This window comes from Nomascus leucogenys, chromosome 6, assembly GCF_006542625.1.
Source record: "Nomascus leucogenys isolate Asia chromosome 6, Asia_NLE_v1, whole genome shotgun sequence".
NCBI lineage: Eukaryota > Metazoa > Chordata > Mammalia > Primates > Hylobatidae > Nomascus > Nomascus leucogenys.
Genome location: NC_044386.1, coordinates 83,120,228 through 83,135,326, shown reverse-complemented (window position 1 = coordinate 83,135,326; position 15,099 = coordinate 83,120,228). Strand labels below are relative to the sequence as shown.

Genomic DNA, 15,099 nt, shown 5'->3' with positions numbered 1-15,099 from the left:
CCATTTCTTCAGAATCCTGTCTCCTTTTCTATATGCATGAAGGATCATTTCAAATATCATATACAATATTTGTAACAGAAACTTTCTTCATCAGCTATGAGAAACCATGATGATAAGATGCATCATCATTTTATGGACCACTAAGAAAAAAAGCCCAAGATGGGGAGTCTAATAGGAAACTCTCTCTACCCCCACCACATAAAGCTGTGATGCCCTCAATGAGAGGGTAAATGAGAAATAGAGCCACCATGCAGAAAGGGGGATCAAGGAAACCCATGCGTCTCAACCTTGACACTAAGTGGGGGTGAAAAATCCTTCCCTGAGAACAGGAGTCCCAAGCCGGTGGTACACATGCAGGTTTGCTTTCTGAATTGGCACAATCAGTGTGATCCAAAAGAACATCAAGCAGAGTGTAATGTCCAACAGCCTGAGGCTGGGTGGCCCTGGGTGGCTGGCAAAAACAGTACTATCCTCTCCCGGAGCACCTGCCTTCTGTCCGGGCCAACAGTAAGAATATAATACCATCATCTGGGAGATGCCTCCTGACTTCAGAGATCCAAAAATGTACATTTTGGAACCAATGAAAGATGGCAAAAGCTCCGTTTCCTGCATCTTACCCAAGAGAATTGGTTCAAATGACCTGTCTACAGTCTCTCCAAGGTCTTACCTGCCCTGTCACGGGAAGTTGTATACTTGTTTGGTGCTGAGATACTGCACATATTAAATGTCCCTTTGGCCATGTTAACAGACCTTGATCTTCACACAGCCAGGTTTCTAAGGAGAGGAAGCCACTGATGGGGCAACACAGGGCGAGCTTTTCAGTGAAGGTCAAAATAGAATGCAGGCCCGGTGTGGTGGCTCATGCCTGTAATCCCAGCACTTTGGGAGGCTGAGGTGGGTGGATCACTTGAGGTCAGGAGTGTGAGACCAGCCTGGCCAACATGGAGAAATCCTGTCTTTACTAAAGATATAAAAATTAGCTGGGCGTGGTGGTGGGTGCCTGTAGTCCCAGCTACTCAGGACACTTGGGAGGCTGAGGCAGGAGAATCACTTGAACCCGGAAGGCAGAGGTTGCAGTGAGCCAAGATCACGCCATTGCACTCCAGCCTGGGCGACAGAGTGAGACTCTGTCTCAAAAAAATAAAAAATAGAATACAGTAAAAGAGTAAAATGTCGGCGATGGTTTGAATGGGGGAAATTGGGAAAAGGGAAGGAGAAGTGGTTATTTTAGAATCATGATCAGCTACACACAGTGCTGAGAGTCACCCATTTAGTTGGCCCCAAGCTGGACTCCGAACTCTAAGTAGTTTTCCTTACAGCAGTGACATGGTCCTCTCTGTGCTCATGTCCAGTCATTGTAACTGTTTCTCACTTAGACGTGTCGTAAACAGACCTTTTTCTGTACAAAGAGCTTCTAAAGACAAATGAAAGAGAGTTGAGAAATGCCCCTAAGTCTTTTGGGGAAAGCAGAGGAGACCATGACCTTCCTCTGTGCCCTGGCCAGCTGAAGTGCCGTCCTCCCATGGCATTGGAACCTGATGCTGGGGGAGCCCGGGGGCCTGTGGGATGCAGCCACAGGACCTGCTTATCTCTGCTCCCCATACGCCCTCAGCTGACTTTTTACAACAGTGTGGAGGGCTAACAATGGTGGGAAGGGCTGTGGGAATGGACTGTTTCACTGGTGCCTAGAGGAAGGAAGGCTTGTGGGTGCTGCTCTGTGGGCAGGCCCCTCTGCCATTGAGGATTTTTAATTCACCAAACTGCAATTTTTTTTTGGGGGGGGGGCACAGAGTCTCACTCTGCCACCCAGGCTGGAGTGCAGTGGCATGATCTCGGCTCACTCCAACCTCTGCCTCCCAGGTTCAAGCAATTCTCCTGCCTCAGTCTCCTGAGTAGCTGGGACTACAGGTACGCAGCACCATGCCTGGCTAATTTTTGTATTTTTAGTAGAGATGGGAGTTTCACCACATTGGTCAGGCTGTTCTCAAACTCCTGACCTCAGATGATCCACCCACCTCGGCCTCCCAAAGTGCTGGAATTACAGGCGTGAGCCACTGCACCCAGCCCAGACTGCAAATTAAAGGTTGGCTTCTGTGCTCTGTTCAAACACTATCCTAGGCCGTTTGGGAGGGGAAAGTGAGTGTATGACATCGCCCTGAATAACGATTCTCAGGGAAGCTGGCAAGCTGGCCCTTGGGGAAGGCAGCTGCCTGTCCCTGCTGTGAGGCAGGTGCTCACAGCCTAGCATTGCCTGACTATGTGTCAGAAGGTGGGGTGATGGTTTGGTAATCAATGATTCCGCAGCTGTGGGAGCCTGGCAGTGAAGGGATGGAGCAGAGGAATAATGGCAGAAAAAGCCAGCGTCTCCCCCATGGGCCCCCTCCCCTCCCCTGCAGGTGATCATGAAGATGGTGGCTTCCTACCTCACTCCATCACGCAGCACAGGCGGCCTGGCCCATGCTGGAGGTGGCTGTGTGCCCAGCTGTCACCCCTACTGTCAATCTTCTGTAAATGTCTGTGGCACTGGATGCCTTTTTTCCTTGGTCTGTGAGATTCTTGACCCCACAGTGGGCATGTTCACGTTGCAAAAGGGTCCAGTGCCATTGAACAAACACTGATTGTGCTCTGGCTCAGGAGGAGGTGACAGACAAGGACAAGACAACCTCAAATAAAAGACTCAGTGTCTGGGGCAGATGGGGACCCAGCCAACTAGATTGGAAAAGCTATGGTGAGTGATAAAATAGAGCTTCCTCATCTCCTAGAAATCAAAGGAGAGGAATTCTGATTGAGAAAGGGTAAGAGGGTGGCAGAGAACAGAAGCTTTCCCAGGGACGCTGTCCCCACCGGTGACCCCCCTCCTCCACCCCCAAGCTGTGTCCCTTGAGGAAGGCATGAGTAAAATCTGGAAGGGCGGGGGGATGAGTCAAGATTGGGGTTGGGAACTTGGAACAGTTGAATGGAGATTAAAGAGAGGGAGATTACAGAGATTTAAAAGAGAGTTTTAAACTTTTTGTTATGGTCCCCTCAGCAGGAAAATTGTCAAAACTTGCACAGAAGTATAAGGAATGGGATAGTGGATTCCAGGACCTATGACACCGCTCCAGCAGGAAGCAAGTCATGCGGGTCCTCTTTCATTCATCTCTCCCATTACTTTTCTTCTGGGGTATTTTAAAGCAAACTTCAGACTTATTTAACTCATAAATTCTCCAGCATAAATCTCTGCTAAGGATTTTCTTCTTCTTTTTTTTGAGACAGAGTTTCACTCTTGTTGCCCAGGCTGGAGTGCAATGGTGCGATCTTGGCTCACTGCAACCTCCACCTCCCAGGTTCAAGCAATTCTCCTGCCTCAACCTGCCGAGTAGCTGAGATTACAGGCACCCACCACCACACCCGACTAGTTTTTTTATTTTTAGTAGAGACGGGGTTTCACCATGTTGGCCAGGCTAGTCTTGAACTCCTGACCTCAGGTGATCTGCCTGCTTCGGCCTCCCAAAGTGCTGGGATTACAAGCATGAGCCACCGCGCCCAGCCAGGACTTTGTTTTTAATATAACCCCATGCCATTATCACACTTGACAAAATCAGCAATAATTCCTTCATCTCATCTGGATTCCTATTCCATACTCACATGTCCCCACCACTCCCAACAGTGTCCCATTACAGCTGGTTTGTTCAAATCAGGATCCAAACAGTCTGCATGTGGCATTTGGTTGCTACGTCTCTCAAGTCTCTTGGGTTTTATAACAGTACAAAAGGAAGAACCTTTGAAGCTTTTCCTGGGGACAAAAAATTGCTCAGAAAACTGATGGTCCCATAGAAGAAGAATAAAAAACAGAGCGTATCTATGTTGAGAACTAACTCATAAAAGTGAGACCAGGCCAAGCAAGGAAAGTGATGTTTCTGCCTCCTTCCACTGGCTTGTTCACTGCAGGGGACAGCCTGCAGGCTCACAGCCTTTCTGCAGCTCCCCCTCCCACTTAGGAGGAGGCAGAGCCTCAAGCCTCCCACAAGCCCCATGTGCTCCTTTCCTGGGAAAACAGGTGGGTGAAGGCAGCAGAGCCCAGGCTTCAGCCATCAAAACATCCAGCGAAGGGGAGGGGTGGAGGGGTGCCACCTATAAAACTCCATTGAGGGAGGGGCAGCGGGGAGGGGTCCTGGGCAGGAGAGAAGTGGGTGTGAGAGTGCCCTGGCTTTCACTGGAGTAAGGGGCTGGAGAAATGGCACAGATGGGGGTTGGAGGTGCAATCTGCTTGCCGTTCCTAAAGGAGGCCTAGTATCTAGAGAAAATCGTTGTGTGGGGGGTGGAGTTGGGGGAGTCGCCTCTTCAGTAAAGCCAGGATTCCTTCTTCACGTCTTAGCAGCGGCTGCTGCTTCCTGCTCCTGCCTGTGGATGTTGGTACTGACCTGGCACACCCCACTGGACTTTTTCAAAGGCATTTGCAGCTGCATAAACAAAACTTGACTACCCCACAGTTTTCTGTCTTCTTGCTTCCCTTTTGGACATTTTTCCAAGACACCAAACACACTCCTAGGAGCCTGGTCAGAATCGCCTGGGGCTCCCTGGTATCACGGATGGACCACAAGGCCAGAAGGTGGGCGCTTTCTGTGTGCAGGGAGGGGCGGGTCAGGAGAAGGCAGGACACAGTTCCATCTCCCCCTCACACCCCCAGTGGAATCAAAAGTGTTTGTGCCACATTCCCTCTGGGAACAATTTTGCTGCAGAATTTTCACCTCTGCTGCAGAATTTACATCTTTCCAGGCTGAGATGTCAGCATCAGCGTTTGGTGGGGCTCTTAACAACCGGGAAGGCCCATTGATTAGGAAAGGCCAGCCTGACAGAATGATAGCCCCATGGCTGCCTCCTCAGGGTTGCTGCTGTTGTATGTAGCTATAAACAGGGCCCTCAAAAGAATTGCATCACCTCCCATTAATAGCCTCAGGGAATGATCTCACCTAACATTTTAGCTGGGCCCCTCTGCTCAGTGGCTGGCACTGCTGGGCCAGGAGGAGGGTGGGATTCTCATTAATGAGATTCCCCACACCTGCAAGTTGACCTTCCAGCCATGGGCTTAGCTCTTCCTCCCCTGGGTGAGGGTGCCAATCAGTAAGTGGGCAAAAAGAAATCTCTTCTCCCCCAGAGTCTACTAATCCCATCTCAGCAAACTCTCCTTGTGAGGTACAAGTGCCCCTGTGAGGGTTAGACTCAAAGGTCATTCATGCCCAGGGGAATTGCAGACATCAGTGAAGTTAGACTTAGAAATGGTTGATGGGTTGGAGAGGGTGCTAAGCACCTTGGAAAGGAGATTCTAGGAGCTTGGAGGTGTGAGGGAGAGAGGACTGACAAAAAACAAGCAGTCAGCCCTCCCTACCTGCAAGTTCCACATCCTCAGATTCAGTCAACCACAGATGAAAAATATGCAAAAAGTAAAAATAAAAATAACATTACAATAATAAATGCAAATAATACAGTGTGACAACTATTTACGTAGCATTTACATCATATTTGCTATTATAAGTAATCTAGAGATGATTTAAAGCATTAGGGGAAGGTATGTGTAGGTTATATGCAAATACCACACCATTTTATAATAAGGGACTTGAGCATCCATGGATTTTGGTATCTGCGGCAGTCCTAGAACCAAATCTCCAAGGATGCTGAGGAGTGAATGTGAATAAATACAGAATAGAATATTGGGTAGCACCACATGTAATGAAGATTTAGTGCCCCGTCATAGTGAATCATGGGGGAAGTTGGGTTGCTACTTTATATAGGGTGGTCAAGGAAGGCTTCCCTTAGGAGATAACATTTGAGCAAAGACTTGAACAAAGTGGTAAAGTGAGTATAGGAGAGAGCAAGGGCAAAGACCCGGAGACTTTGGATTCACAGACCAGCAAGTGGACCTATGCAATGGGAGCCAAATGGACAGGAAGGAGAGAGGTAGAAAATCAGGGTGGAGGGTGCAGGCCTTGAGGGTCTCCATGAGCTCGTAGGGATGTATAGAGGGCACGGGGAAGCCACTGGAAGGCTTGGAGAAGGGAAAAGCCAAGGTCTTCAGGACAGATTGGTCACCCTCCATCCACTTTTGTGCCTCCCTTCCAGGGGGACTAGACCCAAGGCTGGGCTTGCAGGTGTACAGAGTGGGTGACAGACAGTTAAAGACAGGATCTAGAGGGCTGGACATGGCCTGGTGGTTCCTCCAGCAGCCTTGTCCTTTTCTCTTCCCATTCCTTGTCTTTCTCCTTCCCCTCCTCTCTTTCCTTCTGCACTCTTTGGCCCAAAAGCACTGTGCTTCAGTTTCGGAGGGTGAATAGCCCCTGGTTTTCTCATCTCCCATCCACTTCCAGGTTGCATGCACTCCCCCTCCAGCTCCAGGTCACCCCACCCCTGCCCCTGGAGCTCTACATCCTACTGACTCCTGGGCAGAGCCATGGGGGGCCTTTGTGCCCTGACACCCTTTCAAGGTGTTGTGACTTGGCTGACCAGGTGACCTGGGCCCCTCATCAGTGGGAGTGAGTAGGTCCCAGGTCCTGGGATTTCATTCCAACTTGTCTCTCCAACAGCTCAGGGAAATGACTTAACCACACAACTATTAAGCACTCACTGTTGTAGGTCCCGGGTTGGGGAGAGAGTGGGGCGGGGCATTGACATAGACAGGAAGAAAGTCTGTGTCCTCCAGTCATTTTCCAGGAGTGGGGTGATTCCTCTGCAAGGCTGGATCTGAGACGTGCTGGACTTCATAAAGGAGCACACATGTGCTTTGTTCATGTCAGGGAGGGAGACATGATTTTCTGGAATTTGTCTTGGAGGAGATCATGTCTGAATTGGGCTTTGAAATACCTGAAGGCCTTCCAGGGGGACGGGCAGCAGGGGCTGCCATGGGATGGACCTCCTGCCAGAGGCTGCCAGCTCCAGAGCAGTGTGGCCAGCAGTGTGCACTGGCTTTCTTCCGGTCCCTGATTACCATGATGAAAAATCAAGCGTGGAGGTGTGCTGCGAGCATGGTTAGGAGACAAGACCCACGCTTGGGAATCAATAGGCTCCCTCACTTAGCATTCACCAGGTGAATGAGGCATTGCAGCAGGAAGGCTGTCAGAGCAGAGAGAAAATCAGAGCTGCCCATGACCTTTGGAATCATTCTAGGCAGTTCATTTTCTTAAGGTCATAGGGGCCTTTGAGAATCGATGAAAGCTATCGACTCTCCTCCAAAGAAATGCATGTTTGTACATACACACTGAATTTTAAAAATTGAGTTATAATTTATATATCATAAAATTCACCATTTTAAAATGTACAATTCAGTGGTTTTTAGTATACTCACAAGGTTGTGTAACCATTATCACTATCTAATTCCAGACGTTTACATTACCCCAGGAAGAAATGTCACCCTTTAGTAGCCATTCCCTGTTCTCCCCTTTGCCTAGCCCCTGGCAGCTACCCATCTGCTTTGCTTCTACGGATATGTCTGTTCTGGACATTTTATATAAATTGAATCATACAGCAGGTAGCCTTTTGTGTCTGGCTTTTTTCATTTAACATAGTGTTTTTAAGGTTCATCCATGTTGTAAAATGTATTGGACTCAATTTTTTATGAATAGTATTTCTGACTAATATTCCTTTGTATGGATATATAGGCACATTTTGTTCACAGAACCCCTGAAACCTATCTCTTGATTTCAGAAAACCTTATTTTACAAAAGGGGGGTGTTGAAGAGGGAATGGAGAAGGCAGGAAAGCTCACAATAACTTATTACTATTTATTGAGTGGTGCTGGGCTAAGCACTTTTTATATGCATGATCATATAATCCTTAACAACCCTGTGACATGATATTATTATCCTCATATTACAGATGGGGAAACTGAGGCTCAGAGAAGCCATCCCAAGCTTCTTGGAGAAGTGAAAGTTTAAGCTGAGCTTTGACTGCCAGGCTGTGAAAAGCAACTGCACATCCACTTTCATCAAAGCCCTTATTTCCTTCCATTTATTTTTTAATGGAATTCCCCTTGTCTACCAACAAGGCATTTGTTTTGCTAAGCCCAGAATCACCCCAGTGCCCAGAGGGCATCCCAGACTGCTGTGAAATGACCCTCTCCCCAAAGTGATGTGCGACCAGAGGGCCTGCCTCCTGCTGTTCCCCTTCAGGAGCTGCTGATCCTCCAGCCAAGGCTGCGTGTGTGTCAGGCCGTGGTAATAGTAGCTGAGAGGCATCTCCTGAACAGCTGAGACATGTGTAGCTGTTGCCCTGACTGTGATGCTCCCACGGTGTGCCCCCGCCTGGCGGGGAGATGCCAGGGTCAAGCCAAGGGCAGTGGGCATGCGGTGGGTGGGGGTTCTTCGGCGAGGAGGGTGGCTGCTGTCTGAAGCCCAGCATCACCTGCCATGCTCTGCTTTGTTTCTCAGCCAGTGGATAACCAGCAAGCCATGGTGCGCAGGGAGTCTGTGGTCAATCTGGAGAACTTCAGGAAGCAGTATGTCCGCAGGCGGTGGAAGGTGTGTCCAGGGGTGGGGCGGCCCGGTGGAGGGCGGGGGGCTTGGGCGGGGTTTCTGGCTCTCCAGGGTCTCCATGCAGGTTCTCACCTGGGCGTTCCTTTCCTCTGCCTCCCTCAGCTCTCCTTCAGCATCGTGTCCCTGTGCAACCACCTCACCCGCTCGCTGATGAAGAAGGTGCACCTGAGGCCGGATGAGGACCTGGTGGGTAAATGCATGCCCTCTTCTTGGGCAGAATTCTGGGGTAGCCTGGAGCTCAGGGATGGGTGAGTTCCCGTTCCCCTCACAAGGCAAGTGGGTGTTCACTGTTTCCAGCCAGTTCTGCTGGCCCAGCCCTCCTCTTCCCTGAAGGCTGAAGTGTGATCTTCAGAGGATTGTGTTCTGGGGACCTCTGGGTGGTGCCGGGAGGGGAGCGCCGATGCGGCAGCATGAACTCCTGGATGATCTCCAGGATGATCTGGTGGGCCTTCAGAGGGACCGCTGCTGCCGGCTGACCACAGACGACCCAAAATGTATTTCTGACAACCCAAAAGCTGCTTTAGAATGGGAGCTTTACATTCTTTTTTCCGTATTTCTATTTTTGCTTTGTTTCAGATTACCATCATCATAATATTTAGACAATATCTTATATTTGATTACTTTATTGCCATTTTGTATACATTTAAAAGGAGTAGCTTGTAACAGAATATACTGGTGAAGAGGGTGGCCTCTGGAGTCAGACTACCAGGATTCAAATCTGCCACTTACTGTGTGACCTTGAGGAAATTACTTAACCTCTCTGTGCTGAGATTTCATCATTTGTAAAATAGGGTTAATAATAGTTCCTAAAGATTAAATAATGACATAGTCTTCTTCTTTTTTTTTTTAGACTGAGTTTCACTCTTGTTGCCCAGGCTGGCGTGCAATGGAGTGATCTCGGCTCACCACAACCTCCGCCTCCTGGGTTCAAGCCATTCCCCTGCCTCAGCCTCCTGAGTAGCTGGGATTATAGTCATGTGCCACCACACCCAGCTAATTTTGTATTTTTAGTAGAGATGGGGTTTCTCCATGTTGGTCAGGCTGGTCTCGAACTCCCGACTTCAGGTGATCTGCCCGTCTTGGCCTCCCAAAGTGCTGGGATTACAGGCATGAGCCACCATGCCAGGCCAATAATGACATATTCTTAAAGCCTGGTATGTAAGTGCTCAGCAAGTGTTAGCAATTATTGTTGTTGTTTAAAACCCTCCTGTAGGCTGGCAGTAGTGGTTCGTACCTATAATCCCAGCACTTTGGGTGGCTGAGGCGGGAGGTTCATTTGAGGCCAGGAGTTAAAGACCAGCCTAGGCAACATAGTGAGACCCTGACTCTACAGAACAAAAACAAACAAACAAAAAAATTTGCCAGATATGGTGACATGCACCTATAGTCCTAGCTACTCAGGGAGCTGAGGTGGGAGGATCACTTGAGCCCAGGAGTTAAAAGTTACAGTGAATTATGATCACACCACTGCATTGCAGCCTGGGCGACAGAGCATGACCCTAACTCTAAAGAAAATTAAATTTAAAAATTAAAAATTCCTCCTGTAGACTTTAAAATGCAGTTGGTAAGGGTTCCCTGGACAGCCCCTCCCCCCGCTTATGGAGTGTGATGTAGGGTGCTCAGGAGTGTCTGGGATGGCACAGGTCAGGACAGAAGGGGATGCCCTGCTTAGGGAGCAACTGGGAGGTGGGTGCCTAAGAGGGCTGAGTAGCCTCATGGTGCACGGCTAGACCCAGGACAGCCCTGCTGTCCCCACTCCCTCCACACAGCCTGGGGTCTTCTCTCTTCAGCATGATCTCTTGCCAGCACTTGAGGATTTATGGCCCAGAGGCCCCGAACAACTGTGTGGCTTTGGCCAAGCCCTGTGCCTGCTCTGGCTGCTTTCCTCATCTCTATACAGGGGATTGGACTGCTCTCCCTCTGAGAATCCCTGATAATGACAAGCAGACTTTACCCAGCTTATTTTTTTACTGTTTGGCTCTGACTCAAGCTAAAAGGTTGCTATTCAGCAGAGCTTGAGTTATTTTTATTGTTATAGCCGGGCTTGGTCTAGGATGTATTTGGCTAAAGTTGATCTTGACCTTGGATTTCCAGCTGGCTCAGGCTGGAGGAAGGGGAAAAGGCCCTGGGAGGATGAGTGGCAGATGGTGGGCATGCCTCACAGGCTAAGCCACTGGCCCTGCTTCCCCGACAAATGCAATCTCTGGGGAGAGAAGACCAGAGTAATTGAGAAGAATGTCAATTTTTTTTTGAGACAGAGTCTCACTCTGTCTCCCAGGCTGCAGTGCAGTGGCACCATCTCAGCTCACTGCAACCTCTGCCTCCCGGGTTCAAACGATTTCCCTGCCTTAGCCTCCTGACTAGCTGGGATTACAGGCCTGCACCACCATGCCTGGCTAATTTTTGTATTTTTAGTGGAGATGGGATTTTGCCATGTTGGCTGGGCTGGTCTCGAACCCCTGACCTCAGGTGATCTACCCGCCTCGGCCTCCCAAAATGCTGGGATTACAGGTGTGAGCCACCGCACCCAGCCAAAAAGAATGTCAATTTCTTTCCAAACTTTTGTTTGTGTACAAATATTCTTAAATAGTACTCTTTTTACTCAAATAGCAAGCACCATCAGCTCAAAGGTTCATCCTAGAAGTGGAAAAAGGTTGGGTCCCAGATATGTGTTATGCAGTTTTCCCAAAGGGACTTTCCTTAAAAAAAAAAAAAAAAGAGTAACGATAGGTCCTTTTGTTTAGGAAGCAACTGGCATTGAACACTGGACAACAGATGTTTTAGGAATGAAGTCACTGTGGATTAGTACTTCTTTTAATAATTTTATAATTACATTAGATCATCATGACTTGGATGAAAAGACATTATGGCCTCGGGGTGGCTGCCTCAGCTCTGGTTTGCCATGTAGGAACTGACAGACAGTACTTTATACTCATTTCCTCTTTTTTAAAAATGGAGGTCAGAAGTCATTTCTCTGGAAACACTGGTCGGCAAGGTGGCTGAAGGTGCAGCCCATCAAAGAAGAAGGGGCATGGGATGGTGGCTGTCAGAGCATGAGGAGGACCCTGTGGCTTACGCCCATCCTCCAGCCTCTCTAGGCCGAGCTCAGGAGAACCAGCAGCCACAGACCACCCAGCCAAGTGGCCTTGATTACGTGGCAGCCACAAGGGGAACTAGATGTAATTTTCTTTATTATAATTTGGCCTCTCCTGATGTCTGGTTTCCCTTAGATGCCCTGCTGCTTTCCTTCCTCCTGGTAGTGTCCTTCCTCAAAGCAGTTGGTCTGGCCTCATTTCAGATCCCTCCCCTCCCCCAGCCCCTGGATGGATCAACAGGCTTGCTTTCACCACCCGCCTCCCTGGCTTGCAGTCCCCTGGTCCAGGTGAATCAACCCAGGTTGCCGAGCACAGCCCCATTCCTGGCATCTCATGATCCTCCTGCCCTGGACCTCTTTCTCTTTTTTTTCTGCAGAGGAACTGTGAGAGTGACACTGAGGAGGACATTGCCAGGAGGAAAGCCCTCCACCCTCGGAGGAGGAGCAGCACCTCCTAACTGGCCCGACCTGCAGTGGCCGCCAGGGAGGTCTGGGCCCAGCGGGGCTCCCTTCTGTACAGACCCTTGGACCCAGCTCAGTACCAGCACCCGGGCGTCCTGAGCACTTCGCAAGAGAGATGGGCCCACAGGATTCAGAAGAGCTTGCAGGCGAGCCAGGAGATGCTGGGAGCTGTGGCTGTCTCCTGTGGAGGAGGCTCTGGCATTCCCAAAGCTCTTAATTCTCCATAAAGTGGGCTTTCCCCTGTCTGCCATCCTCAGAGCCTGGGGTGGGGGTGTGGACTTAGGAAAACAATATAAAGGACATCCTCATCATCACGGGGTGAAGGCCAGATTCAGACAGCCTTCCTCACAGGCTGAGGGGGTTCAGAACCAGCCTGGCCAAAAATTACACCATGGAGACAGAATCCTCCCCATTGGGAAGAGGGTGATTGAGGAAAGTGAACCTTGGGTGTGAGGGACCAATCCTGTGACCTCCCAGAACCACGGAAACCAGGACGTTAGGCTGACGAACACCCCGGACCTGAAGCAGCCCATTGCTGGCCCGCCATGTTGTAATTTTGCTCATTTTTATTAAACTTCTGGTTTACCAGATGCTTGGCTTCTTTTAGGGCTACCCCCATCTGATTTCCTTTAGCCCGTGTGCCTGTGACTCTGGGGGGGCACCCAGTGGGGTGCTGAGTGGGCAGAATCTCAGAAGGTCCTCCTGAACCGTCCCTGCAGGCCTGCAGTGGGCCTGCCTCCTCCTTGCTTCCCTAACCGGAAGGAGTCCAGTTCAAGAGAATCCACCCAGAGACTGGGAGTGGTGGCTCACGCCTATAATCCCTGTGCTTTGGCAGTCCGAGGCAGGGGAATTGCTTGAGCTCAGGAGTTGAAGACCACCCTGGGCAACATGGCAAAACCCAGTCTCTACAAAAAAATACAAAAAATTAGCCAGGTGTAGTGGTAGGCACCTGGTGTCCTAGCTACTCCAGGGGCTGAGGCGAGAGCATTGCTTAAGCCCAGAAGGTCGAGGCTGCAGTGAGCTGAGATCACGCCACTGCACTCCAGCCTGGGTGACAGAGAGAGACTGTATCCAAAAAAAAAAAAGTTGCCAGAGACGAGTATGCCCATGCTCCCTCTGCCTCACTGCCACCACTCCTGCTGTTAGAGGCTGAGTGTGTCTCCCTAAAATTCCTATGTTGAAGTCTTAACCCTCGGTACCACAGAATATCACTGTATTTGGAGATGGGGTCTTTAGCAATGCACTTAAAATGAGCTCACTGGTGCGGGCCCCGATGCAATATAAGTTGGTGGTCCTTATAAGAAGGGGAGGTTAAGACATGCAGGAAAGACCACATGAAGGCCCAGGAGTGGGAGGGGGAATAGCCATCAACAAACTAAGCAGGGGGCCTCAGAGGAAACCAACCCTGCTGACACCTCAATCTTAGACTCTGGCCTCAAAAATTGTAAGAAAATAAACTTCTGTCTTTTAAGCCACCCAGTCTGTGGTACTTTATTATGGCGGCCCTAGCAAAATATACACCTGCCAAGTACAGCCAAGATGGGGGCAGGAGAATTCCTAACGATGTGGGTGGAGAAGAGCAAAGAAGGATCCACAGCGAGAAGGGAGAGGAAAAAGAGACGGATGACCCGGCCCCTCCGGTGGAAATGGCAAGGGAAGCTCTCACTCAATGGCATCGAAATATGGGCCCTGCTTTTCAGGCCAAAAGAACAGTGTCGCTGAGCAGCACTCAAGAGACGACCCACGGACGTCAGAAATAAAGTCAGGGCGAGGCCAGGAGGTTGAGAAAGTACATGGGAAGAGGCTGAAAGAGAAGGTTTGGAAGGTGAGGAAACTGAGCTGAGGAAGTGAGCCAGGAAGGAGAGAGGGGGAAAAATATTATTGAAAGGGTGCTGGGGAAAGAGGTCCCAGTTCCCTTTGTCAGCAGCCAGTTGATGGTTCCAGAGCAAAATGGCCCCACAGGAACAGCAAGGCAACCTAGTTTCAGAAAAGTGTCCAGCCAGAAGTGGAGTGAGCCCGCGAGCTGGTTGCAGAAATCTTAGCAGCCGACCTGGACTTCTTGAGCTTCCCCAGATCTCAGGCAGAAACAGTCCTGTGCCTCCCTCCACCCTGGGAGGATAGCAGAGGCCAAGAGCTGCCGATTGTGGGCAAGGGCCCTGGGCCTGCGAGGGGCTCTTGGCTATGGTTGGTTGCATAAATCAGCAGGGCGTGTTCTGGAACAGGGCTCACTGGGAGCTCCTAGGAAGTCGGTTATGGTAAAGGGGGGGGCTGCCCTCCTGCTAGGAAGGAGAGCAGGGAAGACCTTTGACAAACCCAGTCTTGATCAGAGAGCCTTTTGCAACTTGTCTAACCCAACCACTGAAGAGGAAACCGATGCACAGAGAGAGGAAGTGACTAGTGCTTCACACATCAAATTTGTGAAAATATCTAATGAAAGCCCAGACTTTCTGGCCCCTAGTAACAGTGCTCATTTCTTCAGCTGATAAACTGCAGTGGACCTTTCAGGAAAGGATGAACCGTTTGCTTTGCCTCATTGTTAGCGAGTCTCATCTATTCTTGACTGTGGCCTGCCTCATCCTTCATTCTTGGAAATGGAAGAAATTGACACACTTGCTTCTGCCCATCTTTCACAGTAAAGGACACTGCCCCTGGATGGGGGCATCTCAGTGGCCCACCCCCACAGGCTGCAAGGCAGTCAGGGAACCAGTATTCATCGGGCTCCTGCTGTATGCTTGGCACTGTTCTAGATGCTGGGTTGGAACAGAGCAGGACAGACACAGACCCTGCCCTAAAGGGGTCCACGTTCTCTAAGCCCTGGGAAACCAGGACTCCATCATGCCCATCTCTCCTCCTGGCCCTCTTCTCATCCAGGTTATATAAAGCACTGCTGACTGAGTCTTCTTAGCCCAGCTTTCTGGTGTTGGATGGCACCTGCTATGTTTCCCAGAAGCCCTTGGGAAGCACAGGGCCAGGCAGTGGGCAGAGGGGGGCTTTGAGGATGCACAATCCTTTGAGGATGACTTTGAGGACCAGCAGCCA

General features: G+C 50.0%; 1 protein-coding gene across 2 annotated transcripts in view; it reads left to right on the top strand.

Annotated features, from left to right (window-relative positions):
* Positions 1-13,535, top strand: part of DAPK2 (death associated protein kinase 2) — a 139,998-nt gene extending 126,463 nt beyond the window's left edge. The window contains exons 10-12 of one of the 2 annotated variants that reach the window (XM_003267091.4): positions 8,400-8,489; positions 8,607-8,690; positions 11,976-13,535. In XM_003267091.4, the coding sequence (XP_003267139.1) occupies positions 8,400-8,489; positions 8,607-8,690; positions 11,976-12,056 (255 nt within the window). In that variant the 3' untranslated portion in view covers positions 12,057-13,535. Of the gene's footprint in view, positions 1-8,399; positions 8,490-8,606; positions 8,691-11,975 lie in introns of those variants that run through there. The other variant, XM_012507255.2, reaches the window with a different exon arrangement.
* The last annotated feature ends 1,564 nt before the right edge of the window (positions 13,536-15,099 follow it).